Here is a 19,558-nt window from a genome sequence, read left to right on the forward strand (position 1 = left end):
TTTGGTAGAGTTAAGCCCTTGCCTTCCCAAGTAGGATAGTACCCCCATGCAACATGTCTCTTGAAGCTACCATGGCTTGTTGGCATCTCCTCCAGGGGATCTCAGGCTACGTGTAGCCCCAGCACTCCGTCCTGTGGCGCACAGCCCTTTGCGTGCTTCTCCTGTGGCGTGGGACCCTTCTCCAGTTGTGCTGTGTGGGCTCCTCTGCAACTCCTGGGTCCGCTTCCAGTGGGTCTCCTGCGGGGGCTGTCTTCTCTTCTGTTGACTCTCTGCATTGCTGAGGGTCCCCCGAAGACTCCCCCTGTGGGCTGAGCCCTCCTGGACCTTTCTGGTTCCTGGCAGCTCCACTTTTGTTTTACCACGACTTCTGTCTTTGCCAAGGCTTGTTGGTTGCCTTTACACGCCACTGACTGACTGCAATCATTCATCTTGTGTGGGACGTTGACTGAATCCTCCAGGAACTCTTCTCCGGCTCCAGGGCTGTATTGCTGAACATCTTCGGCCTACCATCGACCAGCTCCTGCAACCACAGGTGGGTAGTGGCTCCTGCCACCACCGGGCACTTCTGCGACTCCTGGACTTGGTCTCCTTCTTCCACAGTTCTTCCTCCTCAGGAATCCACCACTGGTTTCTTGCAGTCTTATCGGGGTGTTGCATTATCTTCTTTTCCATCCTTTTGGGTGGTTTGGGGGAAAATCCAGTATCTCACTCCTTTCTTCCTGGTCGTTGCAGGGCACTGTGATATTTACCTTAGGGTTCCCCCAGCTCCTGTCTACACACTCCACTTACCTAGGTGGGGGTCCTGCATTCGCATTTCATTTTTTTAGTATATGGTTTGGACTCACCCTAGGGTGACTATTGTCTATTACTATTGCACTGTTTTCTATTGCTGTTTATGCCTATGTCTGGTTACTAGTGTACATATCTAGTGTGTTACTTACCTCCTATTGGAGTATTGCCTCTCTAGTGCTTTTTAGTACTTGTGTCACTAAAATAAAGTACCTTTATTTTTGTAACACTGAGTGTTTCATGTTTGTGAGTGCTGTGTGACTACAGTGGTATTGCATGAGCTTTGCATGTCTCCTAGATAAGCCTTGGCTGCTCATCCACAGCTACCTCTAGAGAGCCTGGCTTCTAGACACTGTCTACACTACACTAATAGGGGACACCTGGACCTGGTATAAAGTGCAAGTACCTTCGGTACCCACCACACACCAGGTCAGCTTCCGACAGGGACTCACAATAAGGGAAATTGTGCAGCAGAATAAACTATAAAGACAGTGATGCAAACATTCAATGTCGCTGCTGAGCAATGCAATATACATGATGGTAATAGAGCCAACATTAAAAGGGAACCCCCCTCCGATGGTTTCCCTGCTAGGTGTGCATATACCTTTACCAAAAAAATTGAGCCCATTATATCTATGCCAGAGGTGGGGGAAAAACATACATCTCATGAAAAAGATAGGTTAGATTTACTCAGAGAAGCTCAAAAGTGGTTAACTTCTACACATGCTGGCATCAATGGTAACAGTTTCAATGCCGCAGTAGCAATACAAAAATACTTGTGGCTATGTTGACTTAAGAATGCAGAAAGAAACATGCAGAATTGTAACATTTGCCAACAAATAAAAGATTCTACTGTTGTAAGACCAGCACCTTGTTCAATCATGACATCTAATAAGCTTTTAGTGTTTTTCCTTAACCATATTGACCAGTTACCAGCAGTTAATAAGAATGACTATATATTGGTTGCGGTTGATTGTTGGGTAGATCCCTCTGGGTGTAGCCATAAAAGAGTGCCATTGCTTGGGCAGTCATAAAAAACGTGCAGTGCTTAGTAGTAAAGGAAGCAGTTCCCACTTTTCAGTTAGACGAAAGTTCTGCATTCACGACTAAGGTATTTAAGGATGCACTATCTGTTCTAAGTGTACATCTGCTATTATTGCACCTGTTCCGCCTGGAATGTGAGTGAGTGAACCAATGGTAGAAAGCCTCGATTGGAGGCATTATGTTTACCTGACTAATGCTTGCTTTCACAGAGTACTAGTAACCTGTGTAATGTTCTGATAACTGCTCGAATTGCAGGGTATTACTGATAAATGTCTTGTTGAGTCTAATTTTTTTTTACAATAAAGTTTATTTTTAAATAACTTGTTGTTATGTCTCCTTTGTGGTGTATTTATTATGTCCCGAGTGTTGTGCAAACGCTTTACACATCACCTCAGGGATAAGCCTGACTGCTCGTGCCAAGCTACCAAGGGGGTGAGCAGGGGTTATCTTGAGTGTCTAACTCCCTTGTTCTGACTAGAGTGGTAGTCCCTGCCTGGCTGAGGTGCCTACCCTAACCAACCAGTAACCCCATTTCTACCACTCACTTTATATCCTAGGTACACCAGCAGGTGCATTTGTCCTTCCATCAGCTTCTGACTTGTAGTATGTCCTGCAAGCAGGTCTTTGTGGCTCATCAATAACTGACCTCAATCAATATTAACTAGCTCGTAATCAGGCTAATGTAAGATGGTGACCTTAGTACAGCAAATATTTGATGATGCCACTTTTAGGGAAAAAACAGACACTTCTATACAGCGCACTTTAAAAAAAATATATATTAAAAAAATATATATATTTTGCCTATTTTCTCGGTCACTGCCAGGGGAATCCACAAACCCTGGGTAGCTTTACAATCCCCATGATGTTAGGAAAAAGAGGGCACAAATTTGCAGTGGGTACTTTATGTAGAAAAAAGTTATGGAGCCCTAAGCGCAAACTACCCCAAATAGACAAAAATGGACATTTCAGTTTTTTTTTATCCAAACGGACCCAGAGTGGGCCATTAGCATAATTTTTTAGTGCAAAACTACTATTTGAAACAAATCAGTGGTTCCTGCATTTTGGATCAAAGGTTAGTTGAAATTGTTCATTAAACATCCCAGCTATTACACCTGGGAGGTCAGCAATTCAAAAATCAGGTGTAAGCAACTGGTTAGGAAGTGGCGCACCAACACGCTGGTCGAGCCACCTTCAAATTGGCCCTCAACAGCTACCAACGCCACATCAAAGCAGCAGGAAAAGAAGCCCTAGCTCGCCGAATTGAAACCAGCACCAACCAAACCAAGGAGCTCTTCACCATCGTCCGAGAGTTTGCCTGCCTGGCAGCCACTCAGAACTCCATCCCCCATCACAAGAACTCTGCAAAGCTCTCTCAGACCACTTCCTCAACAAGATAGAGACCATCTAAAGAAATGTCAATCCCCAACCGTGCGACCCCCCCAGCATCACAGCTACACCACCGCCGACCACCGCTCAACGCATTACAACTACTAAGTATATTGTACATGACTACACTTGTGAGCTCCATCCATTCAGGAGCACCCACCGACCCCTGCCCCACATGATCTTCAACCACGGAACAAACAAGATCAGTGAATGCCTTGCTAACCATGGCCACTTTCCCAGAATCATGGAAACACGCAGAGATCAGAATCCATTTCAACTAGCTCTCAGAAGACCCCAGTGTGCTCCAGAACTACCGACCAAACTTTCTGGTACCGTTCCTCACCAAGGTACTGGACAAGGCCATTCTCATTTGGGTCGTGTAGTTTGAGGGTTATTTTGGAGGGTGTGGCCTTTATAAAATCGACCGATCAAGAAAGCCAACTAGATTGTAGCCGTTCAGGACTACAACAACATAAGTAGTGTTTTACAGATCCAACGCTCCTGGGGATTATCAAAGGGCAAGGTTGTAAAACTCATAAAAATATTGGGTAATTTACGTAGTGTTACCCTTCAAGAGTCAATAGTCAATTACGTTTTGGCCAAAAGTAGCAGCTATGGTTATCTCATAAGGGTAGCTAGTCGATAATCAATGATGGTAGAAGAAGGAACCAAGGCGGGTGGCCCTGCCCAGCCTCTTTCTGGAGCGGACAGGCACGGGATGGGCCTGCCCCAGGCCAGTGCTTTGCCTGGGCACGGTCCGCCCAGCGGGATAATATAGTCAGCTTTTAGAATGATGGTGGCTCCTGCCGCAAGTTACCTGGGCCTTGTGGTGCTGGCCCCCTTGTGTCCCGTCCAGCTGGAGGATGCAGTCAGCTTTAAGCGCCCAGTGGCGCAAAGAGAATGACAGTGGCTCCTGCCGCATGTTACCCGGGCCTTGTGGTCCCGACCCCCTTGTGAGAATTCACTGGTATAGTTTCTTTATTGGACTATGGCTAAGGTCAAGGAAAGATTAAGTTTCACTTCTAGAAGTCTACATATTTTCCACTAAAGCCCATCCCGATATCATGCCCTTTAGACTACCGTATTGCATCTGATCAGATTTATTGCTGCAGTCACATTATACTTGTTGTTAAAGACCAGGATAATGTCTGAAAGACATCCACATCTAGTGGCTGAACTACACAGTCAGAAAACTGAAAATCTGGGATCAATCCCGGCTTCCCTGCTTGACCAAATTTCGTGATCCTAAGCAGACACTTTATTTCACAAAGCATACTCTTTGTTCATTATCACATATCAAATACATGATTTTAGGATCTGTGATGTACAAAAAAATCTCTTGTTTACTAGACTAAAATTTGGCTTCATGTATAACAATAAACTAGCCTGCAGAAAGGGTACACATGACTGACCTTTAGTTCACTGACCGCATTATTAGCAGGGCGGGGCAGGTTTAGCAGCCACATTTCCAGCTTGCCTTATGTGTGACATTTCCTAGTTCTCTGTGTCCTTGTGTGTGAAATTTCCTAGTTCTCTGTGTCCTTATGTGTGATGTTTCATTGCCTTGTGTTGACACTCTGAGTGACACTTTATCTCACATAGAACATAGCAATGGCATACATTACAGAAATGACCAACTTGTGTGTGCAGTAGTGGTCTAGGAATGTGCCTCAATCTGAATCTGTTTTTAGGGATTGCAACTGATGAAACCAGACGAGCATAAAGCAATACAGAAATGGTCTATTCTTATTGATGGGACACACTGCAAACCCCAGCTGTAGTCAGGACAACCTGAGAATGCATGAACACAAGGAAAATATAGCTTTGTTGAAGTACAAGCTGCAAGTTTGCAATTATTGAAAAAAGTAATTATCAATGCCATTCGGAAAAAGTGCCATTGTCAAACTGACATAGTAGGTTCCACAGTCTGCACTTTCCCATCTTGCGACATACTGTACTTTTTGAGGGGATTGTTTTATAATTGCCGTCCCAAGCATACTGTCTTATCTGTTGTTTGGGAACACAAGATCTGTTTATATACATCTCTTGCAGATAGGGTAATCAGAGGGGTTCCTACCAGATGTCATCAATGCTATTTATGCCACATGTCGCTTTTGCACAGACCCAGCCTTTGAGTCCCCACAGAGTTTGATCAAGAGACCTCATTCCAAGGTAACGAAGATTGTGGGGCTCTTTCCACATACATAGTACTGGCAGATTAGGTTTATCACACCTAGCCCTCTTTCTGTTAGAGATCAGGTTTATCATGCTAGGGTGTTAGGGTACATTTCACAAGTATTTTGCGCCTTATGTTATTGCAAGATGGTGGGGGTCTTTGTACTCATGACTCTTGTTTTCACAATTTTGTATCTTGCACTGTTAATTATCCTAATCATTGCAGCCCATGCATTATACAGTAGATTGCAGTATTTTTGATAAAACGTACTGAAAACTATACCGCATCTCTTTCATTGTCTGTGTGTGAATGAGACTTGTTGCTCTTGCGAGGAAAGGGTAATCTCAGTTTAACCACGAAAGTCCTGCGATGTCGCACTCTTGAGTCCATGCGTAAAGGCTACCACAAATCATTTTCTACTGATTGTGTTTTGGGTGAGGTACTGCTCGTGAGCCAAGAGGGTTGGCCTGACAGTTGCAACTTTTTGCAGGATTTGCCTAGTCGTCTACAAACAAAAGTACTGTAATTCCTAAACCAGCAGTCTTGCCTAGAGCAAGAGTCCAACTACGACAACTTTCAGTGCACTCCTGGTCAATTTGTCATCAAAAGACTATTTAATAAAAACTTGTAAAACAATCATGCTGCTAGAGCAGGTAAATTTGCTATCAGACATAATTCAAGAAGAAAGTAATCAGTGGTTTCATAACAAGTGGAATCTATTCACTAAAAACGATGTTCTCCCATTTTTATATGATAAATTAATCAGTTTTTGTTATCTTTACATGGGCTGGGATGTATACGCTGCATGTGCTTAAAGTGTGGCATTTTTTGCTCTCTCTCACTCCAACCCTCTCTCCTCCCATCGGTTGTTTCCCAGTTTTAGTAAGGAGGGGACGCCCAGCCCTGTGAAGTCCCCTCACATCTCCTCAGAGCACCCCTGCTTTCCTCTGCTGCAGGGGGTGAAGTGTCTGGCAGGTAATACTGCACTGGGGGAGGGGAGCATAAGTGAAGTGTGAATGGGAGCTTCTGAAGGCTGTGAGAGGCCTAGAGGCAGTAGTGCTGTGCACATCCAGGCCAGAGACAAGGGTGTGAAAAGACCTGGACAGACGGACACTGAGACACAGTAACACGGACAGACGGACACTGAGACACAGTAACAGGGACAGACAGACACTGAGGCACAGTAACAGGGACAGACGGACACTGAGACACAGTAACATGCGCTTATGTACAGACACAGGGCATAATGGCATGAGCAGGCAGCCACTGCAACTTAATGCAGACACGGACACTGACACACACAGGCACAGTAACAGGTGCATAAAGAGATAATTAGGCTGCCCCTACAACTTAATGCTGACACGGACAGATGGACACTGAGACACAAAGACACAGTATTACGGACAGACGGACAGTGAGACACACAGACACAGTAACAGGTGCTTAAAGACATGAGCAGGCAGCCACTGCAACTTAATGCAAACACGGACAGACGGACACTGAGACACACAGATAGAGTAACACGGACGCACGGACACTGAGACACACAGACAAGTAACAGGTGCATAAAGACATGAGCAGGCTGCACCTACAACTTAATGCTGACACGGACAGACTGACACTGAGACATAAAGACACAGTAACAGGCACAAAGTACAGGCACGGGGCATAAAGAGATGAGCTGGCAGCCACTGCAACCTAAGCAGACATGGACAGACAGACACTGAGACACAGTAACAGGTGGCTATGTACAGACACAGGGCATAAAGACATGAGCAGGCTGCCACTGCAACTTAATGCAGACAGACGGACACTGAGACACAGACACAGTAACAGGCGCATAAAGACATGAGCAGGCTGCAACTACAACTTAATGCAGACATTGACAGACGGACACACAGACACAGTAACAAGCTCTATGTACAGACACAGGGCATAAAGAGATGAGCAGACTGCCACTGCAACTTAATGCTGACACGGACAGACGGACACTTAAAGACACAGACACAGTTACAGGAGCATAAAGACATGAGCAGGCTGCCACTATAACTTAATGCAAACACGGACAAATGGCCACTGAGACACAAAGACACAGTAAGACTGACAGACGGACACTGAGACACACAGACACAGTAACATATGCATAAACACCTGAGCAGGCTCCCACTACAACTTAATGCCGATATAGAGCATAAAGGCAGGGGCCAGGGCACACACACCAAAATCAATATGTGGGGCATAAAGGGATGGGTGAACTTGCACTGAGAATTACAAACACGGGGCAGAAAGACAGAAACTGAAACTTAGAGAAAGGTAGACCAAAAAAGGGTGAAAGGCTTAAAAAATTAATGTGACCTTGTGTGAAGTAACTTGTGCTCATGTCAAGTGCGCCAATGCTTGTGGGTCGCGGCAGGGCTACATAAAACCACAAAAATAAATCTTTACCTTCCACAGCATCAGGAGTTAGACTAACGCTATGAGTCAGCCCTGCCAAGTACCACGCATCAGGAGTTAGACTAACGCTATGAGACAGCCCTGCCAAGTGCCACGCATCAGGAGTTAGACTAAGGCAATAAGACATCCCTGCTATGCGTGGGGTGCCTCCCCGAAAAACACAGTGAAAGGTGGCAGCTGCTTGTTTATTGGAGAAGACACTCATTGCCAAATTCACGTGATCAGGGAAGGGGACAGGTTTACTCTATGATCCATTTCCTTTAAGGAAGATGATAGCCACGTTCGTGGCTACGCTGGAAAGTACTAAGTAACTCCGTGTCACCAGAGCAATGCGAGTGCGCCCACTCACAGCGGCTCTGTAAAAAATGCCTGGCAGCACAGACAACCGAGCATGCTGGAGTCATTGTGTGCAAACAAATGCAGCGCCTCGTGATCTCACAATATCAGAGGAGCTCCAATTATGTGTGAGTAATGCACTTCAGTGTGGTGATGCGCACACCTGCACTAAAATGCGTGAGTCTAACTCCTGATGCGTGGTACCTGCAGGGCTGGGCAGGAATGCGTCTCAGCTCACGTTTAAAACCCCTCTCTTTCAGTTTCAGGGTCCCTCTCTCAGGCCGAGGGAGCGGGGAGACCCCGAACCCAGAGGGATCAACAAACTGAAGAGAACTCACCTCAGGCAGGAGTCCGGGAGAACCATCAGCACTGGAGGCGAGAGCAGGAGGGAGCGGCCGGAAGTGATGTCACATCCGCTGCTGGTGCTGTCTCTGCCGCCGCTGACCCGGAAGAGGAAACCTTTCTCCCTTTCACGAGAGGGAGTTTCTGGTCTCAGGTTCCGAGTTATGAAGAGACGATGCTTGTTCTGTGATCAGATAGAAAAGCAGCTCGAGTTGAACAGATCTTTTTAAGAAGAGAAAAAAGGATATTTAGTAAACGTCAATGTTTGCCCCCAGCACAAGGTCCTGGCCGGCCACTAACAGGGACAGAAGGCTCTACTTCCGGGTCAGCGGAAGCAGAGACAGCACCAGCAGCGGATGCTGACATCACTTCCGGCCTCTCCCTTTGTGTCCAGCCTGCTGCAGAGGAGGAAGGACCCCCTGTCTGTCTGTGCAGTTATCTTCATCTTCAGACCCTCAGAGACCCCCCCTCAGGCCCCAAATCTGCACCTGCCCCCTCCCCCCCCCCCAGGAGGAGGAGAGAGCCTGGAAATGTCTGCACAGGTTCCTGCTCAGGTAGGAGATTGTCAGCAGCTTCTGCTGTGTTTGTAGAAATAGACTGAATAATCCTGGAGGAAATCTCTGCCAGGAGCCGGCTGAGCTGGGCTCTTCCATCTGGGGACCTCTGGGGGGCTTTCCTTCCGGCCCTGGGGGTGTTTGTGATCATCATTTGTGTTAAAGAGGGGATCTGTGCATTGCATCTCACTGCACTGTGAGGAATCTGTGCCACTGCACTGCATCTTACTGCACCAAGGAATCTGTGCACTGCATTGCATCTTACTGCACTGAGGGATCTGTGCACTGCATCGTACTACACTATGTGGAATCTGTGTACTGCATCTTACTGCACTGTGAGGAATCTGTGCACTGCACTGCATCTTACTGCACTTTGAGGAGTCTGTACACAATTCACTGCATCTTGCTGCACTATGAGGAATCTGTGCACACTGCACTGCATCTGACTTCACTGTGAGGAATGTCTGCCAGGAGCCAGACTGGGCTGGGCTTTTCTATACGTGGACTTCTGGGGGGCTTTCTCTCCTGCCCTGGAGGTATTTATGGAGATCATTTTTGTTAAGGTGTGGATCTGTGTGGTGCACTGCATCTTAATGCACTTTGAGAAATCTGTGCACTGCATCTTACTGCACTGCGAAGAATCTGTGTGCACTGCATCTTACTGCACTGTGAGGAATCTGTGTACACTGCAATGCATCTTACTGCACTATGAGGGGTATGGGCACTGTACTGCATCGTACTGCACTGTGAGGAATCTGTGCACTGCATCTTACTGCACTGTGAGGAATCTGTGCACACTGCACTGCATCTTACTACACTATGAGGGATCTGTGAACTGCACTGCATCTTACTGCACTGCGAGGAATCTGTGCACTGTGCTGCATCTTACTGCACTGAGAGATCTGTGCACTGCATCCTACTGCACTGTGAGTAATCTGTGCACTGCATCCTACTGCACTGCAAGGAATCTGTGCACTGCATCTTACTGCACTGAGGAATTTGTGCACTGCACTGCATCTTACTATACTGAGGGATCTGTGCACTGCACTGCATCTTACTGCACTGTGAGGAATCTGTACACTGCACTGTATATTACTGCACTGAGGGATCTGTGCACTGCATCTTACTGCATTGTGAGGAATATGTGCACTGCACTGCATCTCACTGCACTGTTTGGAATCAGTGTACCATGCACTGCATCTTACTTCACTAGGAGGAATCTGTGCACACTGCACTGTATCTTACTACACTATGAGGAAACTGTGCACCGCATTGCATCTTACTGCACTCTGAGGAATCTGTGCACTGCATTAGATAATTGTAACAAAAATTTAGAAGCAGAACTCTCCTTGTCCTTTCCAATCCTAAAGCCTGGCATAAGGACTCGGATGCTACTGGCCAGTGTGATTGAACCGTTAGAGGAGCTGAAACAATCTCATGGTGGCCGTTGTGTATAAATCACATTACTAGGCATTGCAAGGAGACACTGACAGTTTGTTATCAATCAGATGTAAAAGTTATTTTTTTTGCCTACAGCAGCCGACTTACAGGTGGCGTAGAAGGCAATGAGATCAATAAGTCATGGACAAAAATATGAATGACTGCACTATCAACCAGGGAGTTGAGGCACTAACTTCACTTCAAAAATTCATTTTAGCTGTGCTACATAAATATAATCATGTGATGTAGTTGAAATTGTCATTTAAATTGTATTTTAAACTTGTTTCGTTTTTTTTATTATTAGACTTTTATTAAGAAGAAATGATAATTTTTACTGTTATTCACTGTTAGTCCTCTGCATCCTTCTGAGTGGTCTCTGAGGTTCCATCCCACACATCTTTGATTTAGGTCAGTGGATCTCGCACTGGGTCCCCAAACAGAAGTTCGAAGTAACAGAACCCTACTTATTTCTGTGCAATATTTCTGACAAAAAATAAGAGACGTAGCAGGAGAAAATTCCACTTCCTCATTTGGGAGGGGTATAACTTGGAGAAGTGGTAGTTAACAACAAGTTGCTCCCACAGCTCTGTAAATGTAGATATTATTCTACCAGTCAGAAATCACTTTCATAAGAAATCCCTCCCTTGAGTGTCCTACTACAGTTGTGCTCCTCCAAGGTACCTCTTTTAGATACGTGGTGGCATGATCCACCAAAACCAGCATTTACTTGTTATCTGATGTTCAGGGGGTGTCAGATCTCACAACAGCTCAAACACTACACCTTCTAATGTTGTTGGCACCAACAGTGTCTTGGTCTTAATAGCAAACTCTGTGACCTGCATCCTGGGAGTGATAATGAGGCTCTCTACGTTTCAAGCCTCTATTCCCCTCCAGAAGGCCTCCAGCCAAGAAAGTACCTGTGGATTACATTTGCTGCTACACAGGTACCCTTTCTAGAGCCGCAAGCCCTGTTCATCCCCTAGAACAGCCAGCACCACTCTGCACACCAGCATTGCGGACCAGGTAAAATTGATCTGACTGTGGGTACTTGCCCCTAGGGCCCCAAAGAACTTAACTTCTAATGTGTTCCCCAGAACTCACCCCACAAGTAACCGATTGCGTACTTTTCTTTTCTTACATTGACTTCAGTTATAAGTATTGCCAGCAGTGATTTATCTATTGTTTAAAAATTCACAAGCCCAGTTAACTGCATTTTATTGCAAATGTTTTGGTGTCTAATATAATATGAAAATACACTTTATTTTTATAAATTGGCATCGGATTTCTTTCGAATTGTGTAATTTACTTATTCTCCACGTTGTTGTTGTAAAATGCTTTACACGTGTGCCTCAAGTAGTCTGACTGCTCTTTGCCACTCTCCCAAGACTGAGCTAGGGTTTGGGTTTACTGGTGTGTATCCAAGGTCCACTACTGGGTATTGTGTTAGTAATACATGGTAAGACTCCACCTAGTCATACCACATAATACTTCCACCTTGCTACACACACCCTCGCCCATGGGTCATTATATAGCAGATTTATGCACTCAAGGAAGTAGGGGCCAAACTTAATGCGCTCCAGGGCAGAATTTAGGAATGGCCATTAGCCTGAGTCGAATGTTTTCTCAAAGTCCAGCTGAGCTATTGTTGACTCGGATATCTCATGGGCTCTTGCTAATATGCTGTGGAGTCATTTCCCTCACTGGCATGAAGCCATTCTGTTTGTGGTTGATCTGTATATTGGGGAAGATTTACAAGCCTGAGGGTCTCGTTGAAGAACTCAATTATCTGAGGTCTTAACTGGGGGCAAATTTCCAGTAGAGTTCTACTGTGTAGCCCTTAGGACCTGATGCTTTCCTTGTGGGTCTGTCCTGTGCAGCCGAGAGGAGTTCCTCTGGTATAAATGGAAGGTCCAATGCTGTCTTGCTTTCCGGAGAGAGCCTGGGGACTATTAAGTGCTTTAACTTCCTAATTCAAGCCTGCCATTTAAAACATTGGCAAAGCCCAGCATCTTCCTTTTTCTAAAGGTAGGATGCATTACATTAAAAAGAAGGACACATGTTTTATGGACTTTACATGTCCTGACATTAAAAACTGTGGGAGGGTTAGTAGCCCCATTGGCAAGTATGGAGTTAAACTCTAACAACTGAGCAGTACTACCCTCCAGATGATACCACTAAATGTGGTACTTCAAGTTACCAAACAAATCGTTCTTTGAAACTGACTTGTTGCTCAAGTAGAATTTAATTTACCTCTTGCTCAAAAGTAGCCACTTTGTTGCCCAAAGGTTTGCAGTACCTGTTTATGGTTGCCCAAATATCGCTGTCCTCGAGCTAGCCTTCAGCCCTCCTAGGGAGATGTGACTCTCAGGAAGAGGAACAAAGGACCTGCCAAGGGAAGAGGTGTGACCTCCTCCTGGCAGGAAGGCCAGAGTAGGTGAGCGCCCAAAAAGCGAGCATCAAAGGGGAAACCACCTACGACGGGCAAGTGTTAGTCACACTTGGAAGTGGCTGCTCTTTTGTTTTAACACAAACAGGTAATGTGAAAAGCATGAGAAAAATATCTGAATGACTTGACCGCAAATCATGCTTAATTCGATTGCGTTACTATGAATTTATCATCTCAAATTATTCAACCACATAATTGATACAACCCATTTCTTTCTGTTCAGTCACGTATGTACTCATTATTGATTTCTTTTTATTATCAAATAAATAACAATGCACATCATATAAAATTAACACAACAACAAACACATTATAAAAACAAATTACATGTGCATGAATACACAATGATAAAGCAACACCTAATGTTGATGTTATTTGTACATTCTTAACGTTTACAACCATTCGTTGTCTTTCCAAATATTCACTGTTTTTACAGAAGGTGGTACATCAAATATATTTCGAATCCATGGTCCATCTGGAAAAAGGGAGGGTAGGTGAAACCAATAGCAAAGTCCATTAATTGGTTGTAGTGAAATTAAGTATGTTTGACCACTTACTTTGTGTTTCACCACTGTGCATATTAGTTGTTTAATGTTCACCAGTAGAACATTACATTTTGTATTCAGTTTAGCTGCCTATTGGCTTTATCGTGGCGTTGGACATTAAATTTTCTATTCAGTTTAGCTGCCTATTGGCTTTATCGTGGCGTTAGACATTGCAGTTGAGAAATTGCAGATGAGCTGTGTTTTTCCACACGGTAAACTAAGCTTGTGTTTTTTGTACCGAACACGATAGCATGATAAGGAAGCACATATTTTGTGTTTTTCGGCCTTGGGAAAGACAGCCTTGAAAACTTGGCCAACTTTCGACGCTTGTTTTTTCCAACTCTGATCGACAGTAGCCAGCATGTTTTGAATATTAGAAGGAAGGGCCTTTTTAGAAGTTTTTTTTCATTATTTAATCTATAAGAGGTGTCCCTGGGCAGCAGCGAGGGGAAGTTTTCCGGGACCTCAGTCAGGAGTGGACGTCAACTGCCTGACCTCCTGTGAGGGTGGAGGAACTCTTTCTCGCAGTTGAACAGGGGTCATGAACTTGCTGGCATGAAAAGTAATTTCCTGTCACTGGGTGCACCTCCTCTGTGGTACCTTGTAGGCATGTACATGTAGACCTCCTCTGTTAGTAGCTCATAAGCAGATACATGTGCACCTCCTCAGTTTGTACCTCAGGAGCAGCTACCATTATGCCTACTCTGTACCTCATAAACACCTCCTGTGCACCTCCCCTGTTTTGACCTCATACACACCTACCTGTGCACTTCTTCTGTTCCTCTTAAGTACCTACCCATGCACCTCCTCTGGTTGTACCTCCCAGGCAAGCTTCTGAAATGAAGCTTGTAATCCCCACGCTGACAACCATGGCCTCTTGACTATCAGGCCATTTTCTGACTTCTGCTGAACCCTGCATAGTGAGTGCGCAGAAATAGGGGAGTAGGGGAGCTGAAGGACAGGAAATGAGGTAAACTTGAACAAAAAAAAATATGGAAAGGTAGAAAAGCTGTATCACCTGTGGATAACACAACTTCTCCCGCTCTGCCAAATGACCGTTCAGTCACAAGGGAGAATCTAGGTCCCAATCAGACAACATTCAGTCAGATACGATGTAAAGGTAGAAAAGGGGAAACAAGATTAATATGCACACATCTGTTGCAGGGATTTGTGAGGTAAAATATTGGTTTGGATGGATTCTGTACAAAGACTAAGGCCCATATTTATACTTTTTTACGCAAACCAGCGGCAGCGCTGGTTTGCATCAAACAATTTACAGCCGGCTAACGCCATTCCAACGCACCAAGAGGGCGCCAAATTTATGGATTGACGTTAGCTGGCGCTGCGGGCTGGTTAGAGTAAAATAAAATTCATCTAACCGGGCAGCGCAGGCGTAGGGAAGAATGGGGGTTGTGCGTCAAAAAATGGTGCAAGTCAGGTTAGAGTAAAAAAATTCCTCTAACCTGACTTGCACCATTTTTTGACGCACAACCACCATTGAAATGACTCCTGTCTTAGCAAAGACAGGAGTCATACCCCCCTGCCCAATGGCCATGCCCAGGGGACTTCTGTCCCCTGGGAATGGCCATTGGGCACATTGGCATGTAGGGGGACCCAAGTTAGGCCCCCCTATGCCACTTAATTATTTTCTTTTTTAAACGTACCTCTGCTTACCTTTACTTACCTGGGAAGGGTCCCCCCATCCATGGGTGGCAGGGGGTGTCCCTGGGGGCAGGGAAGGGCACCTGTGGACTGCTTCCATGGTCAGAGACCATGGAAATGATCCCACAGGTCCCTTAACCCCTGCCCTGACCCAGGCGTTAAAAGACGGTGCAAATCAGGCCGGGTGCCATTTTTTAAGGCCCACCCCCTCCTGGGCGCACAGGCCTTAAAGTCATTTTTGGGCGGGAACGCCTACCTTGCATCTCATTAACATAAGGTAGTTTTTCACGTCCAGAAAATGACTCCACCTCCATAAATTTGGCGCTAGAATAATATTGAGTTAAGTTTATGACGGATTTGGGTTAAAAAAAATGACGCAAATCTGGCGCAAACAGAGTATAAATATGCCCCTCAATGACTGATATATTTGAATATTAAATGATATGAATCAATGTTTGTTTGCCTTATCTGTGCATATAATGTAAAGGTCGCTGCATCTCACAGACCTTCGCCTACTTTAGGAAGAACTAAAGACTTGCTTTTTAAGTTATCTTTTAGGCCCAGAACAAGCCCTGTAGCCTATAAACTGCACTAGTTTTGTTATATTCTTCCTGGAGAGTTACCTTTGTTATATACTTCCTGAAGAGTTACCCATGTTATATACTTCCTGAAGAGTTACTGCAATAACAGCAGCCCATCCTGATCCCTCTCTTTTTCTACAATCAGTTCTTTTTTAAATGTGCATCTCCCTAAAACTGTACCAGTAGCATGTGAAACATTCCTTGCTAAGTTTCAAAGAAGGTAAAGAAGAGATGTCATTTACAATGAGTTAAATATTCTGTATTCAGATTCCATTATGTTTCCATTTAGTAATTTTAAATCTCTTTACATCCAACAGAACGCAAGCCTTGAATGCATGAAATTATTATGAATAATGAAGATAAAACTGCAAATCTGCAAAAAACAGTCACCAGCAATGAGCTCCGGTATTCAGGAAAACATCAATGCAGTAAGCGACAGAGGAACCTGCACATAAACTGATCCTGGAAGAAGCAGCCGTGGGCAATTCAGTGGATGTAAGAGACTGAGCTGTTCCCCCTTCACACCACGGGACGAAGAAGTGACTTCTAGAAAATTAAGGCAACAACAATAACAAACCACCTCCTGAATAAACAGGTGTCCAACACCAACTCTGATCATGGGATCGGTGTGATGTAGTTATAGCAGTGATTTGTTTTCTAAAGTGATAACAGACAACAATTCAGTGCTCTAGGTGTATTGTAAACTTTCTGGTCAAACCATAGCAACCAGAGAAAAGCACAACAGAGTGGAGCCAGACAACTAAAGGGTAAGAAAATAGGAGTCCTGCTGTCTACAATACAGCGAACTGTCCCAATTTGCACCAGATAGAATGAAGATGAATCGTTACCCACAAGCGTGCATAACCAATCCAATCTAAAGGCACAATCGCCTGCAAAGAAACCGTATACATATTATGAGTGTGGCAAGTATTTAATGGCTATTGCATGCTATTGTTAAATCAGAAACCAAACGTGCAAGTGCTTTATCAGCCATATGGCTCATCGGGAAGCACAGACTTGGGCTGTAGACAAATATATACCCGACCCACAGACACTAACCAAGAAAAACAAATCATACACATTTAGCGAGAGCTTTAGTTTCTCATCTCAATTGAAGCACCATCAGCAAACTCACACAGGAAAAAAAACATTCAAGTCCAGTGAATGTGTGAAGAGCATCAGTCAATTACCAGAATTACAGAGCCATCAGCAAACACGCAGAGGGGAAAAACCATACAAGTGCAGTGAAAGCGTGAAGAGCTTTAGTCGATTATCAGCCCTAAATAAACATCAGCGAACACACACCGGGGAAAAACTGTTCAAGTGCAGTGAATGTGTAAAGAGCTTTAGTCAATCATCACTCCTAAAACAGCATCAACAAACACACACCGGGGAAAAACCATTCAAGTGCAGTGAATGCGTGAAGGGCTTTAGTCAATTATCAGTCCTAAAACGGCATCAACGAACACACACTGGGGAAAGACCATTCAAGTGCAGTGAATGTGGCAGCACTTTTAGTTATGCTTCATCATTAGGGATTCATCAGCGAACACACACAGGGGAAAAACCATTTAAGTGCAGTGAATGTGTGAAGAGCTTTAGTCAATCATCACACCTCCAAAGACATCATCGTACACACACAGGGGAAAAACCATACCATTGCAGTGACTGTGGAAGTAATTTTAGTCTTTACACAACATTAAGGAAGCATCAGCAAACACACACTGCGGAAAGACCATTCAAGTGCAGTGAATGTGTAAAGTGCTTTAGTCTGTCATCGCAATTACAAAGTCATCAGCGAACACACACAGGGGAAAAACCATACCATTGCAATGAATGTGGAAGTAGTTTTAGTAATTCCTCAAATCTCTGGATTCATCAGAAAACACACACAGGGGAAAAGCCATTCAAGTGCAGTGAATGTGTGAAGAGCTTTAGTCGGTTATCACACCTCCAAGAACATCAGCGAACACACACAGGGGAAAAGCCATATCATTGCACCGAATGTGGAAGTAGTTTTAGTTCTTCCTCAAACCTCAGGACTCATCAGCGAACACACACAGGGGAAAAACCATTCAAGTGCAGTGAATGTGTAAAGTGCTTTAGTCTGTCATCACAATTACAAAGTCATCAGCGAACACACACAGGGGAAAAACCATTCAAGTGCAGTGAGTGTGCAAAGTGCTTTAGTCAATTATCGAACCTACAAAGTCATCAGCGAACACACACTGGGGTAAAACCCCTAACATTGTTGTGAATCCGGCAGTAGTTTTAGTGACTCTTCAGCAATAAGGAATCATCAGCGAATGCAAACAGGAGAAAAACGAAGTGCAGTGAATTGTATGAAGAGCTTTAGTCACTTATCAGGCCTACAAAGACATCAACTAATACTCAACGGGGAAAAAAACGTAAAGGTGCAATGAATGTAGAAAGAGAGTCATTTGATTATCAAAACTACAAAGACCTCAGCAAACACACAAAGGGAAAACAATACCATTACAATCAATGTGTAAGTAGGTTTAGGAACGTGCCAACATTAAGGATTCATCAGCGAACACTCACAGGGGAACAGCCTTTCAATTACCCTGAATGTGTTAAGAGCTTTAGTTTACCAGGCCTACAAATATATCAAGGAACACACACAGTGGAAATCCATTCAAGTCCATTGAATGTGTGAGGAGCTTTATTCAAATGCTATGAATGTGAAAATAGTTTTAGGGACTTGTTAACATTAGGATTCAGCAGTGGACACACACTGGGGAAAAGCCTTTCAGGTGCAGTGAAGTTGTCAATATCTTTTGTCAGTTATTAAATCTATGGATGCATCAGCAAATGCACACAGAAGAAAAACTATATAATTGCAATGAATGTCAGAAGTGCTTTTGTCAATTATCAGCTCTCTGAAGTCATGAGCGAACACACAGTGGGAAAATATAGAAGTGCACTGAAAGTGTGAAGTCCTCAGCGAACATACACCTTAATTCAACTCATGGAAATATTCCTAGAGGTGCAGTGAATCCGGAAAGAACTTAAGAACATTACCAATAATATTAAACCATCTGAGGACATAGGAGCAAAAAAGTGCAGTTATTTTGACATGAAGGAATTACAGAGAAAGATAAAATGTCAATTATGTGGGACATTCAAATACCAGATGATAGAAGAACCAGCTAGTCAGAAAAGAAAAGAAATAAATATCGATACCTGTAGAATTATAAAAGTGTCTATTCTCAGTGATTGTTTACTTTTGTACACATAGCAAAACAGCATGATATATCAGGAAGCACACTGGGAGACTAGCACAATGTTGACTAAAATTAAAGAAACATTGTTGGTTTTTATGCAGTTGCAAGGAAAAACATCCAAACACACCTCTTCATGCTGCCTGTAAAAGCAGCACTATGAACAATACTGGGACTAACAAGGGTATTTTCAGCTAACCTAATGGATTAGTGATAAAACCCATAAACCCAACACACTTGGACTGAGTCCCTGCAAGAAGAAATAACAATTACACGTTGGTGAATGTTCACAGCTGATCGTGGGGGTTGGTCGTTTCCATACAATATTGATGATTCACTGGTAGATTCCAAAAGCACACGTGAAAGGAGGTGAATGTGAGCTGTAACTCTCAGGGTTAATGCTTGCAGTGCACGGCATTTACCACCCAAGCCCTGACACGGAAGAAGCAATGCTAATGTCAATCATCACATGCACCTGTCAATGCACCCATCATAGTGGCACTTCCCAGAGATATTTAACATTGAGCTGGTTCTTGGCTCACTGCTCACTACGTAAATTATT

General features: G+C 44.2%; 2 protein-coding genes and 1 pseudogene across 2 annotated transcripts in view; 2 read left to right on the forward strand and 1 right to left on the reverse strand.

The window, feature by feature from the left end:
- LOC138287298 (zinc finger protein 271-like) overlaps positions 1-19,558 on the reverse strand; it is a 160,742-nt pseudogene that overhangs the window by 33,731 nt on the left and 107,453 nt on the right.
- LOC138287297 (oocyte zinc finger protein XlCOF6-like) lies at positions 8,946-18,974 on the forward strand. The gene is made up of 2 exons (XM_069227654.1): positions 8,946-9,081; positions 16,072-18,974. Exon 2 carries the CDS (start codon positions 16,749-16,751, stop codon positions 18,009-18,011), a length of 1,263 nt encoding a protein of 420 aa, XP_069083755.1. The 5' UTR covers positions 8,946-9,081; positions 16,072-16,748; the 3' UTR covers positions 18,012-18,974.
- LOC138287296 (zinc finger protein 271-like) overlaps positions 9,040-19,558 on the forward strand; it is a 102,954-nt gene continuing 92,435 nt past the window's right edge. Inside the window, exon 1 of the mRNA XM_069227652.1 lies at positions 9,040-9,081. The gene's annotated coding sequence lies outside the window, so the exon portion shown is untranslated. The remainder of the gene's footprint in view (positions 9,082-19,558) is intronic.

Source organism: Pleurodeles waltl, chromosome 4_1 (genome assembly GCF_031143425.1).
Source record: "Pleurodeles waltl isolate 20211129_DDA chromosome 4_1, aPleWal1.hap1.20221129, whole genome shotgun sequence".
Taxonomy (NCBI): Eukaryota; Metazoa; Chordata; class Amphibia; order Caudata; family Salamandridae; genus Pleurodeles; species Pleurodeles waltl.

Bases quoted from the DNA above. Each gene is read 5' to 3' on its own strand.
- LOC138287297 (XM_069227654.1), top strand. From the start codon at position 16,749: ATGGCTCATCGGGAAGCACAGACTTGGGCTGTAGACAAATATATACCC.